We start from the raw sequence: 21961 nt of genomic DNA on the forward strand, positions 1-21961 counted from the left end.
AATTTTGGGGTTTGCGCGCAATAACGATATTTTTCTGTTAAAGTACATTTGATTTCGTTGCCGCTCATTACTTGTCGATGCTAGCCATTTCTTTGTAACATATTGATTTATGTCACACGCACATTGAAAACAAAGCGAAAACTGCTTGAATGAAGTAAGGGATTTTAATGAATATTAAAAATATCAACCAATATCCCAGTATCAGAAAACTGACTTACTCCTTGTCTACATATCATGATATCAGAACCTAAACGATGGTTATCATGAACAATTATAATCTTTTTCATGACCAGAAGTCATTATAGCGAAATGCGTTTTATGCATTTTAAAAGCTGAAATATCATGACCTTTAGTCATTGTATCTTGGCACTAAGTCATGAAAACAAAGCGATCACGGTGGCTATGGTAGAAGAATATTAGTGGAAAAATCAGTATCGCTAAGTCACCCATCAAATGGAAGCTAAGGGTGTTCCTGCTGGGTGAATTTGATGCTGAGTTCGAAATGTTCTATCGGGGGTTATTTTCCATACAAATTTGGGTGAAAATATCCTAAAATGGGTATTCCTCCGAAATTTCGTTCTAAAAAAATAAAAATGGTTCTAGATTTCCCGATAGAACATTTCTCTTTAGGTACCAAATGAAAGCAGAGACTCTTAACTTTCATTTCGAGGGTGACTAAGCGATACTATTTTTTTCGATAATATTTTTTGTAACATGCACCGTACGCTGAGTCATGAAGTAATGAATCTGATTCCTGTAAAAATGACTGAGTCATAAAATCATGAATCAAAACAATGGACCTTGGGCATTACGTACGATAAGTTTTTCTGTTCATCTGTAGAGCCTTTTAATCAGTGCGTCCATTATTTAGGGATATTGTGGTATGGCCTATATTTGGTACTAATCGATTATCCTTTCACAATTGAGCTGTGGTGGTTGTTGATTGATAAAGCACTCGATCCCAACTTGGCACAATTCATTTTATAAAGTATGTTACCCTGTTAGTATTACTTTGCCAAATTTTCAAGGGCTCTAACAATCCTTCTCCAAATTGGATTTTTCTTATATTGAATAGATGGTACCTACTGGAGCAGTGACCGGTCATCATGCCTGTTATAACGCTCAGGTCTTTGTTGTTCAAAATTAGTATGGCCAGGCTCTTGCTGAACTAGGTCCTATAAATCGTTTTGCTTGTCTGGATATATCCGTGGCATTCCAATTGGATTCTACCATGGACATTTGGCATGTTTTTAGTTTCGTCCTAAGAGTACACTCAGGAATTACACAGAACAATCTGTTTTTGACACGAGTTCACTACATAGTATAAAGTGTCATCAATAAATAATAAAAAAACAACCTGTGATTTAACGAGGCTGTCCCTTAGCAAATCAACAAATAATTTCTTCTCAGCTTTCATAATTAATTTCCGCAACGAATCTGCGCTGAATTTTCAGCAGAATTTGTTTCGACAATATTTACGCCGGAGTTTTCTTAAGACATCCACATTATATCTAGTTGCCCTTAAGAACTTCTGGAAGGTCTCCTTACGGGCCAATAAAAAATCGTAGAAGGTGGTTTGACGCTCGTTAATAACATCTACCAAATTGTACAGTACTGTCTCATAAAAAATCACATGGAAAAAAATCGTTGTTGCATTCATGATCAAAAAGTCATGAAATCACATACCTTGCAGCTTCATGATGTCATAACTACCGAAGATGTTTTCACTCACCTGAAATCGCTTGACGTATTTCACTATAATTCAGTTCAGAAGCTTATTAATACAATGTGATTTTCGGCAAATTTGTAGGGTAGTATTTGTTTTATAATTATCATCAAGGATGCCATATTTTAACTTTCATATATGTATACAGTAGACCGGGTCAACAAGATCGTTTTTTTTTTGGAACAACGCTTTTTCGATACCTTATATGGTCCTTAACAACTGTGCAAAATTTGGACGCGATTGGTTGTGTCCCCGCATTCCGCATTGCGTTTGAAATTTGTATGGGATATAGTATGGAAAAACATACTTTTTCGCATTTTCCTCGTGAGAGGCTCTAATTTGCCCGGAAATATATAACCAACGGTGTTAAAGTATAGCCCAGGGGATGCTGATAAACTTTGCCAAAAAGAGTAAAACAATAGAGTAACTCTGAAAAAAGTTATTAATGTTCAAAGTTGGATATCTCCACGGAACTACTGAAAATCATTTTTTCTGCCAACACTGCTGGTGCTTCGAAGGATCAAATCATCCTTGCTTTATTTTCTGTCATTTCATGGGAATCCAACCTCCATTTTATCAACAAACAGCAGTCAAGCTAATGGTTTCCAGGTTTTCAGTCGTTCTTAAATTAGATATTTTATTTGATCACATAATTCTTATTATTTTAGGTGAGGAATGGCTCCGAAACTATTTTGGAGGAGCGGGCTGAAAGTCTCTCTAATAAAGACAAATCAATCAATTATTTTGGAGGAGTACCGTATAGTAACCAGAGCGATCCAGAGTAATCCAGAGGAATTCTGAGCAACACTTCGATAACAGAGTTACTCTCGCTGTATCTGTCTTGTCCCTAGTTCTAAAAAAAGGTTTAACTGAATTAAATGCCGTTCTTACCAGTACCAAAAGGTCTAAGTATGATCATGGTACTGGTGGTTGCTGGACCATATGGCAGATACTGTACAAGCCTTGAACTTGTTGAATCTTTATTTATTTGGAATTCCTAACAGATATCACGAAAAATGACTCCTCAACTATAACGGTTCAATCACAAGTTCCATAACGACAAAGACGAGCGGTTTAAGCACATCCCCACTTTTTGAAGTAGTTTGCATGGTTGGTTTGCTACACTTTTCGAACTGTAACATCATCAGGCTTATTCTGCGCGGCGTGTGAGGTGAGACGAACGGTTTCGTCTCACGTGACGTGAGACGACTAATGTAAATCAAATGGGGCGAGTCGACTTTTGTCACCTCATTCGACTCGTCTCACCTCACACGCCGCGCAGAATAAGCCTGCATATATGACACCCACCCACCACTTCCAGGTGGATGTTATTTATGAATTGGTCCTTACGGGATGAAACTTCCCGGTATCGACTGATGCGAAATGGTTGTTCATTAATTTCAAATTACACTAGTTTACAGCATTTTTGAACTCGGTAAGCTGATGATTGTTTTTGGTGTAGAATCATGCCCTGAGTTCGAAAACGCGAAGGAAAAAAATTACAGTAGAGCGGAAATTTTTTCGACTTTCCATACAAGGATGATGATTTAAAATCGATTTTTGTTCTATTTTAAAGCAAAGTCGCTCACTTCACACACCTCATTCTCCGTAATCAATGCTCCGATTGAGCTGAATTTTTTACTGCAACTCGCAAATTATGAAACAAAATGGAATTGTATTGCATCTACACTATTTTTACGTCATAATAGCTAAAATGACTTGCTCGTGGATTCATCCAAAGAGGTTAGCGAGCTTGCCGCAATGTAAATTAGTCCTGCTTCCCTTCAGCGTCCGCTTCCTATATGTACTAGATTTTCACTCACAGGTCCTCAACCAACGTGTCACGGGCTTGGTAGTCAAATCTAGCCAAACAGGCACAGTATGTTTTAGTCTTGGTTTTAGTGTACTATATATTTCACATGGTAACTCTGGTTAACTATCATATCATATCATCATTATCCTGTGGTCAAAACGTTTATCATTGCATTTGGTTTGTTAGATCAAGAACTTCGATGCGTCTCAAGCCGGGCATTAGAAATATTCGCAACATATTTTCATCTTGAGTAAACTCGAAACACCCCCGATAGTTTTCCATGTCCCAAAATGCCTTGCATTATAATTGGTCTGATACATCGCAGGTTCAGTTGAGTTATTCGTAACGTGGCCATCGGTTGCATAAATATGGTTAACAATATGGTGCTCCTCCAAAATAGTTCCGAAACTATCCCCCAAGAGCCGATCCTAAAATAATAAGAATTGTGTGATCAAATAAAATATCTAATTGAAGAACGACTGAAAACCTTAAAACCATTAGCTTGACTGCTGTTTGTTGATAAAATGGAGTTTGGATTTCCATGAAATGACAGAAAATAAAGCAAGGATGAATTGATCCTTTGAAGCACCAGCAGTGTTGGCAGACAAAATGATTTCACTAGTTTACAAAATAAAACGAAAGTCGTGAACTTATGTCATCGATCAAAATTTCTGAAGCATAATTTAGCGCTGATTTCGAAACCGACCTTCAAAAAATTTTAAGTAGAACAGTTTTTGAGGTTTAGCTCAATATCGAGATTTACAACTTTTTAAAATATGGAATTTACTCAAATTCAAATATCTTGCGTTTTGTTCTACCAATTTTTAATCTTTTTCCATAAATTAAAAGCTGAATATAATACCATTCGATCATCTGAATGCAGGTTTTGCGTCAGATTGATGAAATTTAAGATATTGGCGAGTTTTATGGACGATCTCCTTAAATTTTTGCAAAATTTACAAAAATATATGAAGAAATGTATTTTTTTCAATAAGAAAAAACAATTGAAAAATTCTTTCTCACCGTTTATTTGAGACATCATATGTATGTGAGTTACAGTAAAAAATTCAGCTCAATCGGAGCATTGACTGCGGAGAATGAGGTATGTGAAGTGAGCAACTTTGCTTAAAAATAGAACAAAAATCGATTTCAAATCGGCAGCCTTGTATGAAAAGTCGAAAAAAATTCCGCTCTACTGTAATTTTTTTCCTTCGCGTTTTCGAACTCAGGGCATGTTTCTACACCAAAAATGATCATCAGCTTACCGAGTTCAAAAATGCTGTAAACTAGTGTTTTCAGTAGTTCCGTGGAGATATCCAACTTTGAACATTAATAACTTTTTTCAGAGTCACTCTATTACCTTACTCTCTTCGGCAAAGTTTATCAGCATCCCCTGGGCTATACTTTAACACCGTTGGTTTTATATTTCCGGGAAAGTTTGAGCCTCTCACGAGAAAAATGCAAAAAAGTATGTTTTCCCATACTAAATCCCATGCAAATTTCAAACGCAATGCGGAATGCGGGGACACAACCAATCGTGTCCAAATTTTGCACAGTTATTAAGGACCATATTAGGTATCAAAAAAGCTTTGTTCCGAGCTACTCTGACCAAATCTGGATTTTCCCATACAACGTTGACCCACTCTAGTATACAGCGTATAAGCAGCGGCGTCATGGTCGCAATTTTTTCCGCAGTCAAGTTCGCAGATTGTGAACAATCCTCGGTACTCACTTTACGTAATTTATGTTTAGTCCCTTACTGTCAGAGCTGTCAGATCAGTGTAACACGCTAAATAAAATTTACACAAAAGGCAATTTGCACGGAAAAAAAAATACACGGTTATGAATATTTATTGGGTACCGGACTGGTCACCGAAAATTTGATCGTTTTCTTTGGTACATCGAGGTCTTGAAATTAGTCTATGGTATAAGTGTTTAGCCTGAGTAGCCTGAGTAAGTAATACGAGCGCTCTCACGCCGTAAAAATGTGAATTAAAATATGGTGTCCTTGATGATAATTGTAGGAAAAATCTCGGGAAAAACACTGCCCTACAAGGTTTATAGTGAAATGAGCCAAACGAATGCCGAGTGAGTGAAAACATCTTTGAATTAACTGCATACCATAACTGCAAATCATGAAAACATGACCTTAACGATGGATATCATGAACAATTATTCATGACCACAAGTCATAATTGCGAAAAGTGTTATGCGCATTCAGAAATAAAATATCATGACGATAAGTCATGAAAACATAGCACTGAGTTATGAAATCATGACTCTGATTCGTGTACATAATATTCTGAGTCAGAAAATCATGAGTCAAAACAGTGAACTTTGGCGCCGCTGAACGTTATGCAACGCATGCCTATCCGCCTTTTTTCATCTCAGTCAAGGCATTCCGTGCGATAGGTCGCAACCTATCCGTTTTTTTCTCCATGCTTATACAAAACCTTTAATGAATGTGGTTTATGGAAGGCAATATAATATTGATTATATTACAATGAATGCCTTCAAGACTCGGCAAGCCTCGTTGGATAAATGTACGATTCGTGCTGTAAAAATCATCATTTTGTAACTCGTTGCATAAATAACTATTATATATTATAAAAAGCTTCCATATCATGTACAACACGTTGTAGAAGAACTGCAATTTCCCTAAAATAAAAAGTTTTTATAATTGTCAGTCGAATTATGTTCCCGTCTAGTCTACACAGAAAAAAAAATATGTATTTAAAATTCAGCTAGAAATCATGCACATAAAGGGAATGCTAGAGTTAGTGCATATTTACATGAGATATCATGTAAAATTACGTTACAATCGTGTAAATTTCCGCTAATAGTCACGTAACCGGTTGGAGTCCATGATGGTTTACGCGATGGTTGGCGGAAATTTACACGATAGTAATGTAATTTTACATTATATCTCATGTAAATATGCACTAACTCTAGCATTCCCTTTATGTGCATGATTTCTAACTGAATTTTAATTACATATTTTTTTCTGTGTACGTCTATTTCGGGTACAATCTGAATTTAATTCCCGGAACATCTTCTACATGACACTATGGTACATGGGATGGTAAAAAATTATGATTTCATCGAAAAATCGGTCAAATTTTTCGCATTCCAAATCAAATTACATGTTCCAAGTACGATTAGGCAGAAAGTTTAAAGTTGAGTACATCCACAGACAAACAGACGTAACACTTTGATAATTCTCATCGTACACCGATTTAACAGTCTTTTTCAAAATTTGATAGTTGGCCAACTGCCCAACTGTGGCGCTCGCATAGTTTTTGTTCGAGTTTGACGTTTGCTCACTACCGCCACCTTGTTGGTGGTCGGCCAAACTTAGTCATTTTAGCATTGCACACTGGGCCAGAAACAGAAATTAGCAAGACAAAACCTCTAGCACATTGGGGTTACGTCCTATCAAGTTGGTGTCTTCGGCAAAGTTGTTGGATTTTAACTGCGCCTCAAATTGCGCTTGGAATTTAGTTCTTAAAACCGCCGCATAGATGGCGCTGCGGTGCTAACTTTTTTATTTCACATCCTAGAGCTTTAGCGTCTTCGGCAATGTTGTAGAACAGGCAAAAATATGAAAAGTTGTCGAAAACACCAAAACTGTAGGTCTTAAAATAACAAAGTTACATTGAATTTTATAAACCTACGACCTAAATTTGCGGTTTTTCTGTCATTGTCTTGTTTTTCAGCCTACATGTTGCCATGGCAACAGAAAACAATAATCGCAGTAGTCGAACAAGATCGTACATTTGAAATTGTATTTCACTCTTGCCACAATCATGCGTTTTGAGGAATAATACATACATTTGTCTAGGTATTACTAGTAGAAATTCCTGTTTACGCTGTATCACTCATATAGACTAAATGAGTGATATAGCGTAATCTGCACCTTCCTGAATTTTTGCCTGAATGAAACGCATGTAGGTGAGTAAATTCACTTCTTGCATCTTTTTAAACATTCGGGACTAATACAAGACGCTGCCACTCACTTTACGCCCATCGCAAATTCCAGATTGTCGTGCATCCAAATAAGTTTATTTTCAGTATTTGACAAGTCTAAAGAGGAGCCTAATTTGAGCCCAAACGAATTCATAAAATAAACTGAATCGGATATAAGTTAGCTGAGATATTGTGGTTGGTGCAAAGTGGATGACAGCATCGTATATGAGTCCCAACTTTACCTTTGTTTTATTCGTTTTAACGTCAAATCTGAAACAATATCAACTGCAACAGAAAATCTGAAAGATTTTTCAGATAAAAGTTTACAGTTTTTGTGCGATTTAAAAATGACAGAATGGCTAAAGGTAGACTTTTTTATTTCACTAACAAAGTATTCGTTCCCTTTTTAAGCATTTGGCTCTTATTTTCATCCTACAAAAAACACGGGATTTAAGCGTTGTTTGTTTTATTTCTTATCTTTGTATTTTTGTTAGAAGTGAGCACACAAAAAAAAACAAACAGAACGGAAGCAAACGGTGCCGTAATCGCTTATTTCAAATAGGATGAATTTGGGAGCGTCAGATTACTTTTGACACTTACACCCTAATTATTATATCAAGCGTAATGCGTTTCATGAGCATCTTTTAAAACATTTCACCATCGGGGCAATTGATTTTAATTTTCATATAAGATTCCTCCTACGTCATCGACAGTTTTATTTTCATAAAAAAACCCGCAATGTTTCGCATGCTAATGCTGCTTACTTCAATCATACTTAATATAATAAATATGTTAGTGGATTAAAATAATATACCTTTAGTCCGCTATCATGACAACCCACAAAGACCGTGAATAGATAATTTGTTAACTTTAATCTGATAAATCTTTCAGTTTTGCTGTTGATATTGTTTCTGATTTGATGTTAAAACGCATGAAACAAAAGTATAAAAGATACTAGAAGTGAATTCACCTACGAAAAATGCGTTTGATTCGGGCAAAATCAGGAAGGTGCACATCATTCATATACATTAATACAGGAATTTCTAATAGTAATATGTATATATTATTCCTCAAAACGCATGATTGTTGCAAGAGTGAAATACAAGTTCAAATGTACGATCTTGTTCGACTACTGCGATTGTTGTTTTCTGTTGCCATGGCAACATGTAGGCTGAAAAACAAGAGAATGACACAAAACCGAAAATTTAAGATGTTCGTTTATAAAATTCAATGTAACTTTGTTATTTTAAGAGCTACAGTTTTGGTGTCTTCGACAACTTTTCATATTTTTGCTTGTTCTACAACTTTGCCGAAGACGCCAAAGCTCTAGGATGCAAAATAAAAAAGTTAGCACCGCAGCGCCACCTATGCGGCAATTTTACGAACTAAACTATAAGCGCAATTTGAGGCGCAGATAAAACCCAACAACTTTGCCGAAGACACCAACTTGATAGGACGTAACCCCAATGTGCTAGAGGTTTTGTCTTGCTAATCTCTGTTCCTGGCCCAGTGTGCATTGGGCGAATATGTTTCCGTGACTATGATTTGAATAGAAAAATGTTCGAAGTGTTACGTCTGTTTGTCTGTGGTACATCTATCTCAATTTTAAACTTTCTTTCACACTTAGTTGAGCTCGGCTAATTTTCATTCTTTTGCCGAGATCCGCACAGCCGAGTGCTCGGCAACCTAAATTTAACTGAAATATCGGCAAAAAATCAATTTTGTTCACAGCAGCACCCATGGGTGCTGCTGGCATCAAACTTTAAACGTCAGATGTTTAGCCGAGATTCAGCAAATAAACTTTAACCGAGATTTGCACAGCCGATCTCGGCATTCTGTTTTAAGTGTGTTGAAATAACCACCAAAATATTCCAATTTGTCCACCACATCAGTGTAACGAAGAAATCATTCTCTGTGTTTTCCTTCACTCACACACTCGCATGCATCTTCCCTAGGCGAAGACAACTATCTGTAAATAAACATATTACCGACGGGAAAAAGCGATTGATTTAAATAATGGAATAGTTTTTGTTGCATTCTGCAGCAGTAACTTCCATTTTTGAAGTGCCACAGAGCTTTTGTAGAGTTAGAATTGAAGATTGGTTCATGAAGTGCATCTGACGACGTAAAAACTGAACTGATAAACAATTCGGCTAGCTGCTGATTTAGTGAGGTTGCCTTCGTCGTACGCAAAACGAGAAAAATGGTCAGCTCGTCAGTGTAGTGAAATTGAAACCCGAAATTTTGCGAAATGATTCAATTTTCAGTGCTATAGGGGCTGTTCTACATCTTTTTGCTTCCATCTGATGAGGCACTCGCAAAAGTAAAGGGTGTGAAATTGGCACGCTGAAAATATTGCATAACTTTTGATTGCGTTCGCCAAGATAGCTAATTTTTTGACCATGAATAGTATATAATGTGTAGCTAATACCATAAAATTTTCATTAAAATCGGTTGAGTATTGGCGCAAATATTGTCGATATCATAAAATGAGACTTTTGGAAATTTGGGCACCCATTTCAAAAAATTGCTTATGCTATAACTTTTTTGTTACCTCATCAAAACGTTTGAAAATTTCACTCGATATTCTTAACATAGTATCAATTAAGTGGTAAAAATTTGATCGAAATCGGTTCAGTACTTTTTCTAGTAAATATCCAAAGCTCAAATCGCTTCAAGGTAAATTTTAGGTACTTTTTGACCATTTTTAGTTCCGCGTGCACTATTTTGACTGTAGAACTGGCAACACTGTCCCGATTTTTATAAAACTTGGACAGTGTAAAATTGTTGTGTTAAACTGTTTACAGTGAAAATTTTAGCCATTTTTGTTGAGTACTTTCAAAGTAAGAACAGTTTGAATTTCACTATACCAAAAACCACATCTGCTTATTGTGACATAGTGCGACATATATGGCTATAACTTTTTAACGGTATGATCAAATTGAATGAAATTTTGACTAATTACTTCTACATACATACTTTACGTACATAAAAATTTTCATTGAAATCGGTTCAGTATTTTTGGCGCCAGAGTTGAAACGGCAAAAAAGTGATATTTTCCAAAATGTTTGTTTGCACAAGATTCTCAAGTGGCAATTCCCTTGTTTCAACGATATCTCCGCCAATACTCACCGATTTTAATGAAAATGTTATGGTATTAGCTACACATAATATACTATTCATGGCCAAAAAATTAGCTATTTTGGCGAACTTAATCAAAAGGTTTACAATATTTTCGGTGTGCCAATTTCATCCTGGACACCCTTTAGGTTGGAATATCTGTAATTATTGACTATTTTCCGTCTATTATGACGGGAATTAGCGCATATGACGAAATAGATTTCTACCCCAAATCAGATTGCCCGTTACACATAGCAAAACCTATTTCCCAAGAAATTTTATGGCACTGTTTGGTAGCAGCAAATAACTCAATAAAGTTTTGCATTTAACCGCAAATTTAACTATTTAAATGAGCTTCATAAGTCTTGGTATAGGCCAATATCGGCTATATAGACGTTAGTTGACGCAATCATCTACAGCGTTGATTGGTCTTATTGATAATGAAAATTTTACCATTCGGATAGTAACTACTAATAAATTGTTCGATTATGATTCCTAGAATGTCAACTTTTGGGTCGATTGGCCAAAAACATAAACTTTACCCAGTAAGATAGATTCCGTTATCTGATAAAACGCAAGCCGATTTTTAAATAGAAATGACTTCCTGTCTACTAGCCGGTCGAAATGTTTTAATAGCGATATCAGTGAGTTTCAAAACAAAACTCGACGAAAGAAATTGGGAAAATGTTTTGATATCAAAATTCTACCACATCAATACATTACCTAGGAACGTGTACGGCGAGAGCATGGCGTATAAGCGTAGCCTACTCAGATCCGCTCTTCTGAATGACAAACACTCTCACGCTACCGCGTATTTCCTGACAGGCACAGCAGATATCGTCTCATTCATCTACCGGGATTTACCCCCGAGACGGTATTGTGTCTACAGTGGACGAAATCTCTCTTATTCTTACTATGGTCGTATTATATTTAAATGTTATTTCGCAAACGTCGTCCGTCAGTGAGGAAACAATATCGACGCCTACTGCTTCAACCACGCTGCATCAACAAAGATCAGTTGTTTTCACTTTCTGCTCGTCGACACTCGACGAGTTGTAAACAGTAATGACTTGCAAGTAGTTAGCCTGCCAAGCCAAGTGTCCGGAATCTATTACACTTTTCTTCTATTCACGGTCCAAAGATTCCCGGGGAGATGATACACATTCAAAATGCATAGTCAGACTAGTTGCGCTGAATCATTGGGCCGGTCAGTCAGTAGTCCAGTGCGTGGTACTCCCCAACCCGGGGTAAAGGCCTTGGCGGAGTGGGGAGGTGTCAACTAGAAGACCAGTTGGCTGCAACTTTTCCACGGAATCCTTTGGGACGGTGTACACAACACACAGCGCCTCTTATCAGTATTCGCAGAAATACGGTTGCTATCTTATCAGCCTTGCAGCAACGCTCAACCACATTCACAATCGCCGAGATCGCTCTGCGCGCAGCCTACTGCGTTATCAGCGTTCGCGAGGCGAGCTTTCGCCCGGTGGCAGTTGTCGCCAGTGAGTGTATGCGCGAAAACCTGTGATCACGTAGGACACGCGTTGGCGATGATGGGCATTATTATTTGTGCGATGACATTCCGCGGAGCTTAATTTTTTCAATTCTCACTGTCTGCGCGGAATCCAACAGGTACCACCAGCCCAAAGTAGTTTTCACTTTTGCTGACCGAGCGGCCAATTATCGCGGCTTCGGCAATAGGCAATTCCACACTTTACTTCACTGGGTACACACGGCCTGCCACGATCGAAAATCGACGGTTAGAATTTTGGTCGAGTAATTATAGTAAAAACAAATTTTCTCCTATTGATCGTAGACGGAACCGTGTGTGCGCGCACGCGGGACAAACACCTTAGCACCGCGCGCACAGCTGAGAAAATCGATCAGAAAGCAGATAGCATGAAAATTAATTTTATTCAAAACCGAAAAAGCACACAGAAAGAACGGTGAAAAAATGAACAATTAAACTACAAGGCGCGCACAAGAAGGAAAAATTGTGGTGCTACGGGTTGCTTCACATATCGCGACATGACTAAGCATTTAAAAATAGTAAACACGGTGTAACAAAATCTTCTGGCCCGAAAAAAAAAACTGTTTCATTCCCTTGCTCGCGCGCGGGGTGTATTCGTGCGCTCTTTCTCGCGCCACCGCTCGCTCTTCGGGGAGACGCGCGAGCAGCAATACTCGCGTCGCGGCGCGGCGGTGGCAGTATGCTGAGTGTGCACCTTCGAGCTGACAGAGGCGTAGCCAGTTGGGGGTTTTTGTGGTGTCTTCGCAATCCAACTAACAATGATAACCCAGACAACCAGAAGTCGCATAAGTATGCACGTATTACATCATATAAAATGCTACATTAAGTCACTATCGTATATAATGTTATTTTTTAACCTGTATCTGGTGAAGTCGCATAAGAATTCTAATCAACTTATTCAAAGTATGACTACATCGCAGTAAACGATATTCTGATGTTTTAATGCGATGTATATTGCTTGAATAAGCATACGAGCGAAATCGCAAAGCATCAAATAAACTCACATAATTGTGTATTGCGATGATTATAAGACTTTATTTGGTGCTTTTATTAACCTAAAAACAAAAGAAAATATGTTCCCGCCAAAAACAAAAGCACGTGAGTTTTGCGAAGTGACAGATGTTTTTGAATGTATTTCAGGCCAAACATGTCTAAAGGTCCTATCTGCAGAAGAGAGGCTCTCTTTGGTTTCCCTCTCTTTCGTTAATATCTCAGCTGTTTATTTGTATTGAACGATAGTCAAAACAATCGTCTTTTGATTTGTACTGCAAAAATACCTAGTTGAAAAGTGTACCATTACATTGCAACAATTGAAAGAGAAAGTGAACCAAGAGAGCCTCTCAAATGCAGATAGGACCTATTGAAATGTTTGGCCTGATTTGTGATGAACGGCAAGAGTGGCTCATTGTGCTTGCTGTCAAACCCCATATAATGGAATAAAATACTTTTAAATCTGGTGATGCTGTTTTGATTAGTGACTGTCGCACTTATATCAGAAGCCAGAGGCAGATAATCGCCATATTCTGATTTTTCTTGAGAGGCATAATACTTTCTACAACGGCGTGCATCCTGAACAGTTTATGTGCCAGTTTAACTCGCATTGGTGTACGATTGAAATCAAATAAATGTAAAAGTTAGCTCGATAAAGTATTCCTTCAAACTCGCATAAGCGAGAATCTTCAACTAACACTGAGTTAAGTTAGAATGTCATGATAATTAATCATGACATATATTTTCATGACATATCTATTTCATAAGTAGTGTTTGGTGTTAAATGCAAAGTGCGGCTTGTTATTCCAAAGTTCATTAGTCCGACACTCAGGTGCCAAGTATAGTTTTTTTTTCTCGAAGTTTATTAAGTTTCCTCAGATGCTATCTTACATCGCAATAGTGCATATCGTAAAACACATAAGATATCGCTTCAAGTCATATATTCGTTTGTTACGTTCTAAACTATGTGTGAACATTTTATTAGTTTGTATGAAATGTTGTGCTTTGGTTTTTGTCTAAGTCCTTGATTGTTAATTGACATTTGTATTGCTCAAACTATTTCGGGCAACAATAAAATTCAAGTTATGCAAACCATTCCCTAATACAGACATCAAAATGTAGACGATCTTGAATTGCAACCAGAACCGGGTACCCCCTAGGATTATACATAAATTCCTAGACCAAACTCGATCTATGTAAACAACCAACGTTGCGAACAAAAGACAACATGACAGAAAAAATACGATTAAGAGGATTGACTGATGGACCAAGAACAATAATGAAACATCTTCATCCTGTATATTTCGTAATGTCCCCAAATTGGGGTGTGATGAATTTGTAGGGTTCCAATGTATTTTTACCAAGACAGGCACGCTGAGCAAGCACTACGTCAGCGAGGTAAACATTAACTAATGAACGAAGAGGGTTAAAATAAAGAAAAACTAGTGAGACGATTAACTTCCTTTTAATTCCACTCATTGAGCTTAGCTTCAGACACACAGGCTTACAGACTTCTTCAGTGTCGAGCGATTCTTTCTAGAACTTTTGTTGAGATACTCCTTAGAATGCTTTCTATGATTTCTCAACGCATATCTTTTGTATTTTTTCACGGCATGTTTCCTAGCATTCCTGCTTAAATTTCTCCCCGAGGATCTTCCGGATTCCTGTAGGTTTATTTTCCAAGATTCAAGCAGTTCTTTCCAAGATTACTCCGGCATTCCAGAATTCCTAAGCCCGATTTCACCTGGAGTTTTTCACATGAACCTTGAAGGATTTTTTTCCAGAGGTATTGCTGGCAGATTCACTCTCGAAATTTCTCCCAGCGTTCCTCTTGCGTTTTCTCCGCTAAATTTTCGGTGGAACTCCTCACAGGATTTATTCCGGAATTTATACAGGAATTTCTCACAGAATATTTCTCAGATGTTGTCACGGTGTTTCTGTTAAAGTTTCTTCCGGGATTCCTCTGGAATTATTTTCCATATTTGCTATCAGTGATTTCCCCAGGAGTACTTGCCGAATGTTTCCCAGTTCTAAAATTTCTACAGGAGTTATTCCTGGGATTTCTTCTAAAGATTCTCCCAGGAGATTCTTGAAAGTTTCTTGCAGGATTTCATCCAGAAGTTTTCCAGTTAATGCTCCGGGATTTTTCTCGTAGTTCCACCTGCAATTTCATCAAGAAAATATCGTGAGTTTTCTTCCACAACTTCTCGTTAAAAGATTCCTTCTGGTGTTCCTCCCGGGATTGGTGCTATTGTGAATAGTATTTCTCGTGGAGCTGTTCCCGCAATTTCAGATGTTTTCCAGGCTTTTCCTCGTAGTTGTTTCCGATATTTCATGCTGTGATCCTCCTAAGATTCTACCGAGATTACTCTCAGTGTTCTTCTTAGAATCCCTACCGAAAATTGTCCCGGGATTCCATAGGGTATTCCTTTTGAGGTTCCTGCTCTAATAGTTACTCCCGGAGTTCTGGCCGGTATTTTTCAGTAGGTTTTTCTCGAAATACCTCATTCGAAAGCCTACTAACAAATTCTCCGAAAGAAATTCCAGGAATCCAAGAAAATCTCGCGAAGATCTCCAAAAATAGCCATTCAAAAAAAAAAAACAACGAGAGGAACTTCGAAAACCTCCTGGGCGTAATTTCAAGTGGAAATATTACTAGAATTCTAAGATGAATACTGGCAACCTTTGAGAGAAATTCCCGGAATTGTAAGTACGGAAAAAATCTCCCAGGAGCTCCAAGAGTTGTCCCGAAAACTAGTTTAGGAGAATTTTCTGAAAGAACTTCTGCAGAAGTCTCACAAAAATCCCGAGGAAGATGAAAATCCTATTCGGAAAGAAAGTAAGAAAGCAATCCCAAAAGAAACGTTAGAGAATTCTGTTATGATTTCCCAGAAGAATCTCCCGGGAAACTATGAGAGCAATACCGAGAAAACTTCCGGAAGAAACCCCGAGATCACTTTTGAAAGATCCTGAAGAAGCACCGACAACTACTGGAAAAAGCTCTGGGATCAAATCCGGGAAAAAAAATGGATGGCATCTTCGGAGAAACTCTGACAAACAAGAACCTGTCTATAAACTACTTAGATTCTTATGGTGGAGGGGGTTTCTGGCTAAAGTCTATGTTCCATAAAAAGTCTACGAGGGGGAAGGAAGGAGTGGTTCTGAGATGGCCAAACATTAGTCTACAATCTACATAGTTTATGGATAGCGCTCAAATTGAAGATGGAATTGCGGTAAAAATTCAAGCGGAAATCCTGGAAAGAACTCAAGAAAGAATCCTGGATAATTTCGAGAGAAATCCTCAAAAGACATTCGACATTCGACATTATTCCCATCGAACACTTTGTAGTATGTTCGAAAGTTGAAGTGTAGTAAACTCATTTTTATTTATTATACGGCCCATCTTGAGAGGTTACAACTATGACCTGATCCTGTTACCTTCCAAATTGAAAAAAGAAACAAATTCGACACGGTTTTTCATCAAAATTTTTAGGCCAGGGGGTGGTGATGTCACAGGCCGAAAGATATTTATATTTGTTTTAGAATTTTTCACAAATTTCTAACTTCTTTAAAGTCTATACTTCCATGAATTCCTCTATCCGGCTACTGCGTCTACAAGATTCCCTGCATCTCACATAGAATTGTAGAAAAAAAACTTAACTAGTTTCTCCAAATAACAATGATTCAAGGGAAATTCTTCAGTGCTCCTGGTGTTCCTATGTAAATCAGAAAATATCAATAATCACCTTTTGCAAAAATGCTTAGAAAGCATCCTAAACAAATGTTTGAAAAAAATTAACAACCTGCTAGAAATACATTTTCAAAGAATCCCGGAAGAAACTCGGTATAGTTACTGGAGAAACACCTCAAAGTCTCCAGCAGAAATGGTGGAAAACAGTTGCAGACAGGGTTATTTTTAAGGAAGAAATCTCATACAGATCTACGGTTATGGCCGTATAACTCTAAAAAAAGATACTGGCTTAAAAATCTGATAAAATTTTGAAGAAGGGTAGAAATCTATTTCATTATATGCGTTAATCCCCGTCATGTCAGATAGGAAAAGGCCAATAATTACAGACTTAGCTTGGCCAAAGGCTTATCAGATGGAGGCAAAAAGATGTAGACTATCAATAACCAACCCCTATACTGCCCCCACTCGCATAACAACCCCATCTTTGCTCGGTTTCCTATTCATATGGGACTGTTATGCGAGTGGGGGCAGTATAGCACTGGAAATAAAATAATTATGCGAAATAACACGTTTTAATTTCTTATGAGTGGAATTTTTTCTCGTTTTGCGTACGACGAAGGCAATCAAACCAAAGTAGCACCTAGCCGGATTGTTCTTTTTCGTCGTTCAAATTTCACTTCGTCAGATTCGATTGTTGGACCAACCATCGAGTCGTACCCCACAAAAGTTCTGAGGTACTTCAAAGTAGGATTCCACTGTTACAGAATGCAACAAAAGCTGTTCAATTAGTTAATTAAAATTCCTCATGAAACTTTACAAGGGATACATTGGTAAGCTTCTACAATTGCTTTTAGAAGGAAATCTGAGAAAATGTGTAAAATAATCAACATTTTCCGAAAGCAATGAGGAGGGAACAGAAATGGGGTAAGTAACAAACTAAAAACCCGATTTAATTCACCTATGGTGAACAGAACCCTTCTTACACTTATTAAAACTATTGTTGTATTATTTGTATTTAACATATTTATTTTGTGCGATGGAAAATATTGTGGATTTGACATCTAGTGGATTGGTTTCCAAAATAGCATCATGGACCATGGACTAAACTACCAAAAATGCCAGACACCTTCTAGAATCTTGCATGAAATTTTTTAAAAATAGCTTACATATTCTGGAATATTGTATCTTTTATTAACTGCCAAAAGATCTTGAATCGATTAACAAATGGATAAGAAAATCAGCGAGATACACTTTGTCTAATATCTCTTAATCAGTCGCATAAATTAGCTCCGAAGTACTTGGTATTCATGGTTATGGTGTTAAAAGGACAAAAAAGATATATCTACTATGTTAATCAGTTTTAGAATTAGCTAGTTATTTTTAGCATTTTTCCCACAATATATAAATTCAAAGCTTTAATTTAACATATTGTTAGTTTTTATAGAATTTCTGTTTATTTGTAATTGGTATATGGCTGAGTTGATTGGTATATGAGACTCGGCCCTGTGGGCCTCGGATCGAAAGTCGGTTTTTCGAGCGGTATTTATACTCTTCTTATGGGTGTAAGAAGGATAAAAAATGCCATTGGTTTTCATAACATTAACTCAAAAGTTATGAAAAGCCTCATGGGACTGTTTCCTATTCACTAACATTATTCCACCCTCAGTGTGTCAACCCTAGCTCCGCTCATGCATCCACCCAACAGCACACATCGATTACGTCCGCTATGTACATTAGCGTGGGACACAAAAAGACATTTTACTCCTGTACACTTTTTGAGTTCCATTTTGGTCCCATATCAACTGTGCAAAATTTCAGATCGATCGGAGAAACTATATTTTAGCGCCAGCCATTTTAAGTTTTCATACGATTTAGTATGGGGAAAATCACTTTTTCAAAGAAAAATCGCCACAGGTTGCCCCTTAACCCCTAAAAATAAATCGATGAATGATTTCTATTGGAAATTTTACGAGGAACCAACCCTCCGAAGACCGCAAAGCGATCTGAGGCATGTGGAAAAAGTTATTGACTGAAAACCGAATGGCATGCAAACGCTGTTTAACATGTAAGGAATAACAATAAATAATAAAATCTCGTTATTTTATCAATCGGGTGAGGCCCTATAACTTTTTCCACGAACGTCGCATCGATTTGCTGTCTTCGGAGGTCTGATTCCTAGTAAAGTATTCTACAGAAATCATTCGTCGACTTATTTTTAGGGATCTAGGGGTGACTCCTAGCGATTTTTCTTTGCGGGAGTAAAATTTCCCCATAGTAAATCGTATGAAAAACTAAGAATGGCGGGCGCTAAAATATAGTTTTTCCGATCGATCTGAAATTTTGCACAGCTGATATGCGACCAAAATGGAACTCAAAAAGTATACAGGAACTTGAGTTTTTCCATTTTTTGTATTTTCCCATATAAACCGTGTACCAGACTAATGTACATACGACGGGGAAGCGACGACCAATACTTTCTTCGCGCAAACTTTGATCGATGCACTCTCTCACATGGTCGCCAGCCAGCAGATTGGTTTGGTTCCCGCGCACCTATCTACAACAACCGTCGTTCGTTGTACCCACCCATCGAATAATTAAAATACACAAACTTTTAAAACCGAACAAATTATCATCGTCACCGTGCGCAGGGCGAAAAAGGGGCACGAACCGAAAACCGATTTGGCAATGATTTTTTTTTCTTCTTCAATTTAAAAGCACTACACTCGCAGAGTTCGGGCGGTGGGTGACGCAAAGTGGTATTTTGCGCTGACAAAGTATTCGTCTGCGTTCGGTTCGGATCATATATCGCGAACGCAAACTCGTAAGCTTGGGCGACCGCAAGCAAAGAGTTTAGTCGCTCGCTGCTACTAACTGATAAGACTTTTGCTTGCGTCGTCAGAAAGGCGCATTTCAATCGCAGTAGGCATTAGGTGCGAGGCGAACACTGTTCCTAGCCTCCTCGCCGGTAGCCGGCTCAAGAACCGGCACTCGAACCGGATGCAACGTAGCAGGCTTTGCTATGAATATCTTAACGGAAATACCTAGGTGGTAAATTACGACAAATAAAAAGAAATGATCACTCACCCTCGTTGACGGCGATGTCCATGAGCTGCAGGTCGTCATCCAGAATCGAGTTGAGAAATCCGTCCGTGTGATTCATCTCCGATGATGTATTCTGCGCAGGGGGAAAACAGAAAGAGGCGAAATGAGAGAGATGGGTCATCATCAGTATCAACAGCAGTATAAACACACGATTGCACGAGTGCACAACGGCGACAACGGCTGGCACGTGATTCATCCTATGGTGCGATTAAAACGAATGTAGGTACCAAGGATCGTGCGTCTCCATTGCAAGGGTTGTGAATTTAAATTAAAGTATTTGACTCATTTTAGATATTCTCGAAGTTTGCTTAACCCTTTTGGAGTCGAAGGGATCAATATGACATCAGCGATGTAACTGTCCATTTTAGAGTAGGGTCTGGGACCATTTAGACAGCGGGACCTATTTTGGGGAGTCAATATTGATTTTTCGGATACGGTGAGATACGCACAGTATCTACCCGAGCAGGAGAAAATAGCTGAAGAATACCAAACTCAGGTATGGAAAACCGAATACTTACAACCTGAATGAGGTATTAAGTAGCCCTGCATAAGAGGTAAAATACCTAAAATAATAACTGGTGTGTTTTCTGTGCATAACACGTGAATAATGACATCAGGTATGGCAATACCTTAAAAATAATCGGCGATTTTCCCATACAAATAGCGATTTTTCCATAACTGAATAATACCTCAAGCAGTCCTCAACACCAAACCAATAACTCGTTGAGGTATTTTATAAATACCTACACAATACCAAAATTAGTTATTCTCAATGCCGGGCTAACCGACCAATACCTCATCTTGGTATGATACCTGACTTTGGTATGCTGCAGTTATGTGTCAGTTATTCGTTCCTGCTCGGGTATAGCAGCAAGTTCCAAAAAGGTCCCCCTGCCCTAATAGTCCCGGACCCTACCTATGATTCAAAACTCATGTATGTGTTTCATTTCCAGTAGAAGAGCTAAATTTGAATTTAGAAATTTTCAGATATTTCGATAAACATTGACATCATATCAATTCGAGTTATTCGTACGATATTCGTTGAATTTTTGAATTCCTTCTGGAGACTTCTCCAGGATATCCATCTGGATATTCTCCAAGAACTTTCTTCTGGATATCTTTAAAGATTTTTTTATCCGGGATTTCATCTTTCGATCGCCCCAAAAAATGTAATCTTGAATTCCTCCAGTAAATCCTGCTAGGAATTACACCTTGTATGTCTTCTATGAATTCCTTCAGCAATTTCTTCAGCAAATAATTCCGAATTTATTTAAAGGAATTTAGGAGTATGGTCTGTCACAAGCATACGCGCCAACTTGTGACGTAGTTGGGGGGGCGAGGCCTCTCAAAACCAATCAAATACGGAAAATACCGATGCAGTTCAGCTTATTTAGGCATATTCACGTGAAAACTAGCGCATTAAGCTGAAAAAACTTGAATGTTGTCCAATTTTTGAGAGCTTCGCCCCCCCAACTACGTCACAAGTTGGCGCCTATGGTCACAAGTTAGTTAAAAAGACACGGACGCGTTCAATGCTTCCAATGAGCGTATTCGCTCTTTGAAGAAAGCACGACACTAGACAATGGGCTAGCATGCAACGCCCAGTGGCACAGCCGAAAACTTTCCCTAACAGCTGCGGAGAGAATCGAACCCGCGCTCCCCAGCATAATGCGGCTAAATGCTTGGTGATACTAGCCGAACGGCCACTAAGCCACAAAGCTAATCCAGGAGTTTAGTCTGGGATTCATGAATTCGATCTTGGAAATTCTCCAGGAACTCCTGAAGGATTCCCATCAATCCCGAAGGTTTCCGAACAGGAACTTTTGCAGGATTTGTTGAAAGAACTTCTGCAGGATTCCCACAAGGAATTTCTGATGAATTCCCTTAAGGATCTCCTTGATGATAAATCACCCAGAAGGAACTTCTGGAGAATTTTCTGAAATGACTGTCGGAAGATTTCTGTAAGGAACGCCAGGAGGGCTCCCAGAAGGAACATTTTTTTTTTCAAACGCTACTTCTGAAATA

At 38.1% G+C, this 21961-nt stretch overlaps 1 protein-coding gene across 7 annotated transcripts in view; it reads right to left on the reverse strand.

Moving 5' to 3' along the window:
• The window catches only part of LOC109414602 (segmentation protein cap'n'collar), a 279838-nt gene that overhangs the window by 10718 nt on the left and 247159 nt on the right, over window positions 1–21961 (reverse strand). For all 7 annotated transcript variants that reach the window (XM_062847322.1, XM_062847323.1, XM_062847320.1 and 4 more), the window contains one exon: window positions 19919–20009. In XM_062847322.1, the coding sequence (XP_062703306.1) occupies window positions 19919–20009 (91 nt within the window). The remainder of the gene's footprint in view (window positions 1–19918; window positions 20010–21961) is intronic.

The sequence above is a fragment of the Aedes albopictus genome, chromosome 1, assembly GCF_035046485.1.
Source record: "Aedes albopictus strain Foshan chromosome 1, AalbF5, whole genome shotgun sequence".
NCBI classification, from domain to species: domain Eukaryota; kingdom Metazoa; phylum Arthropoda; class Insecta; order Diptera; family Culicidae; genus Aedes; species Aedes albopictus.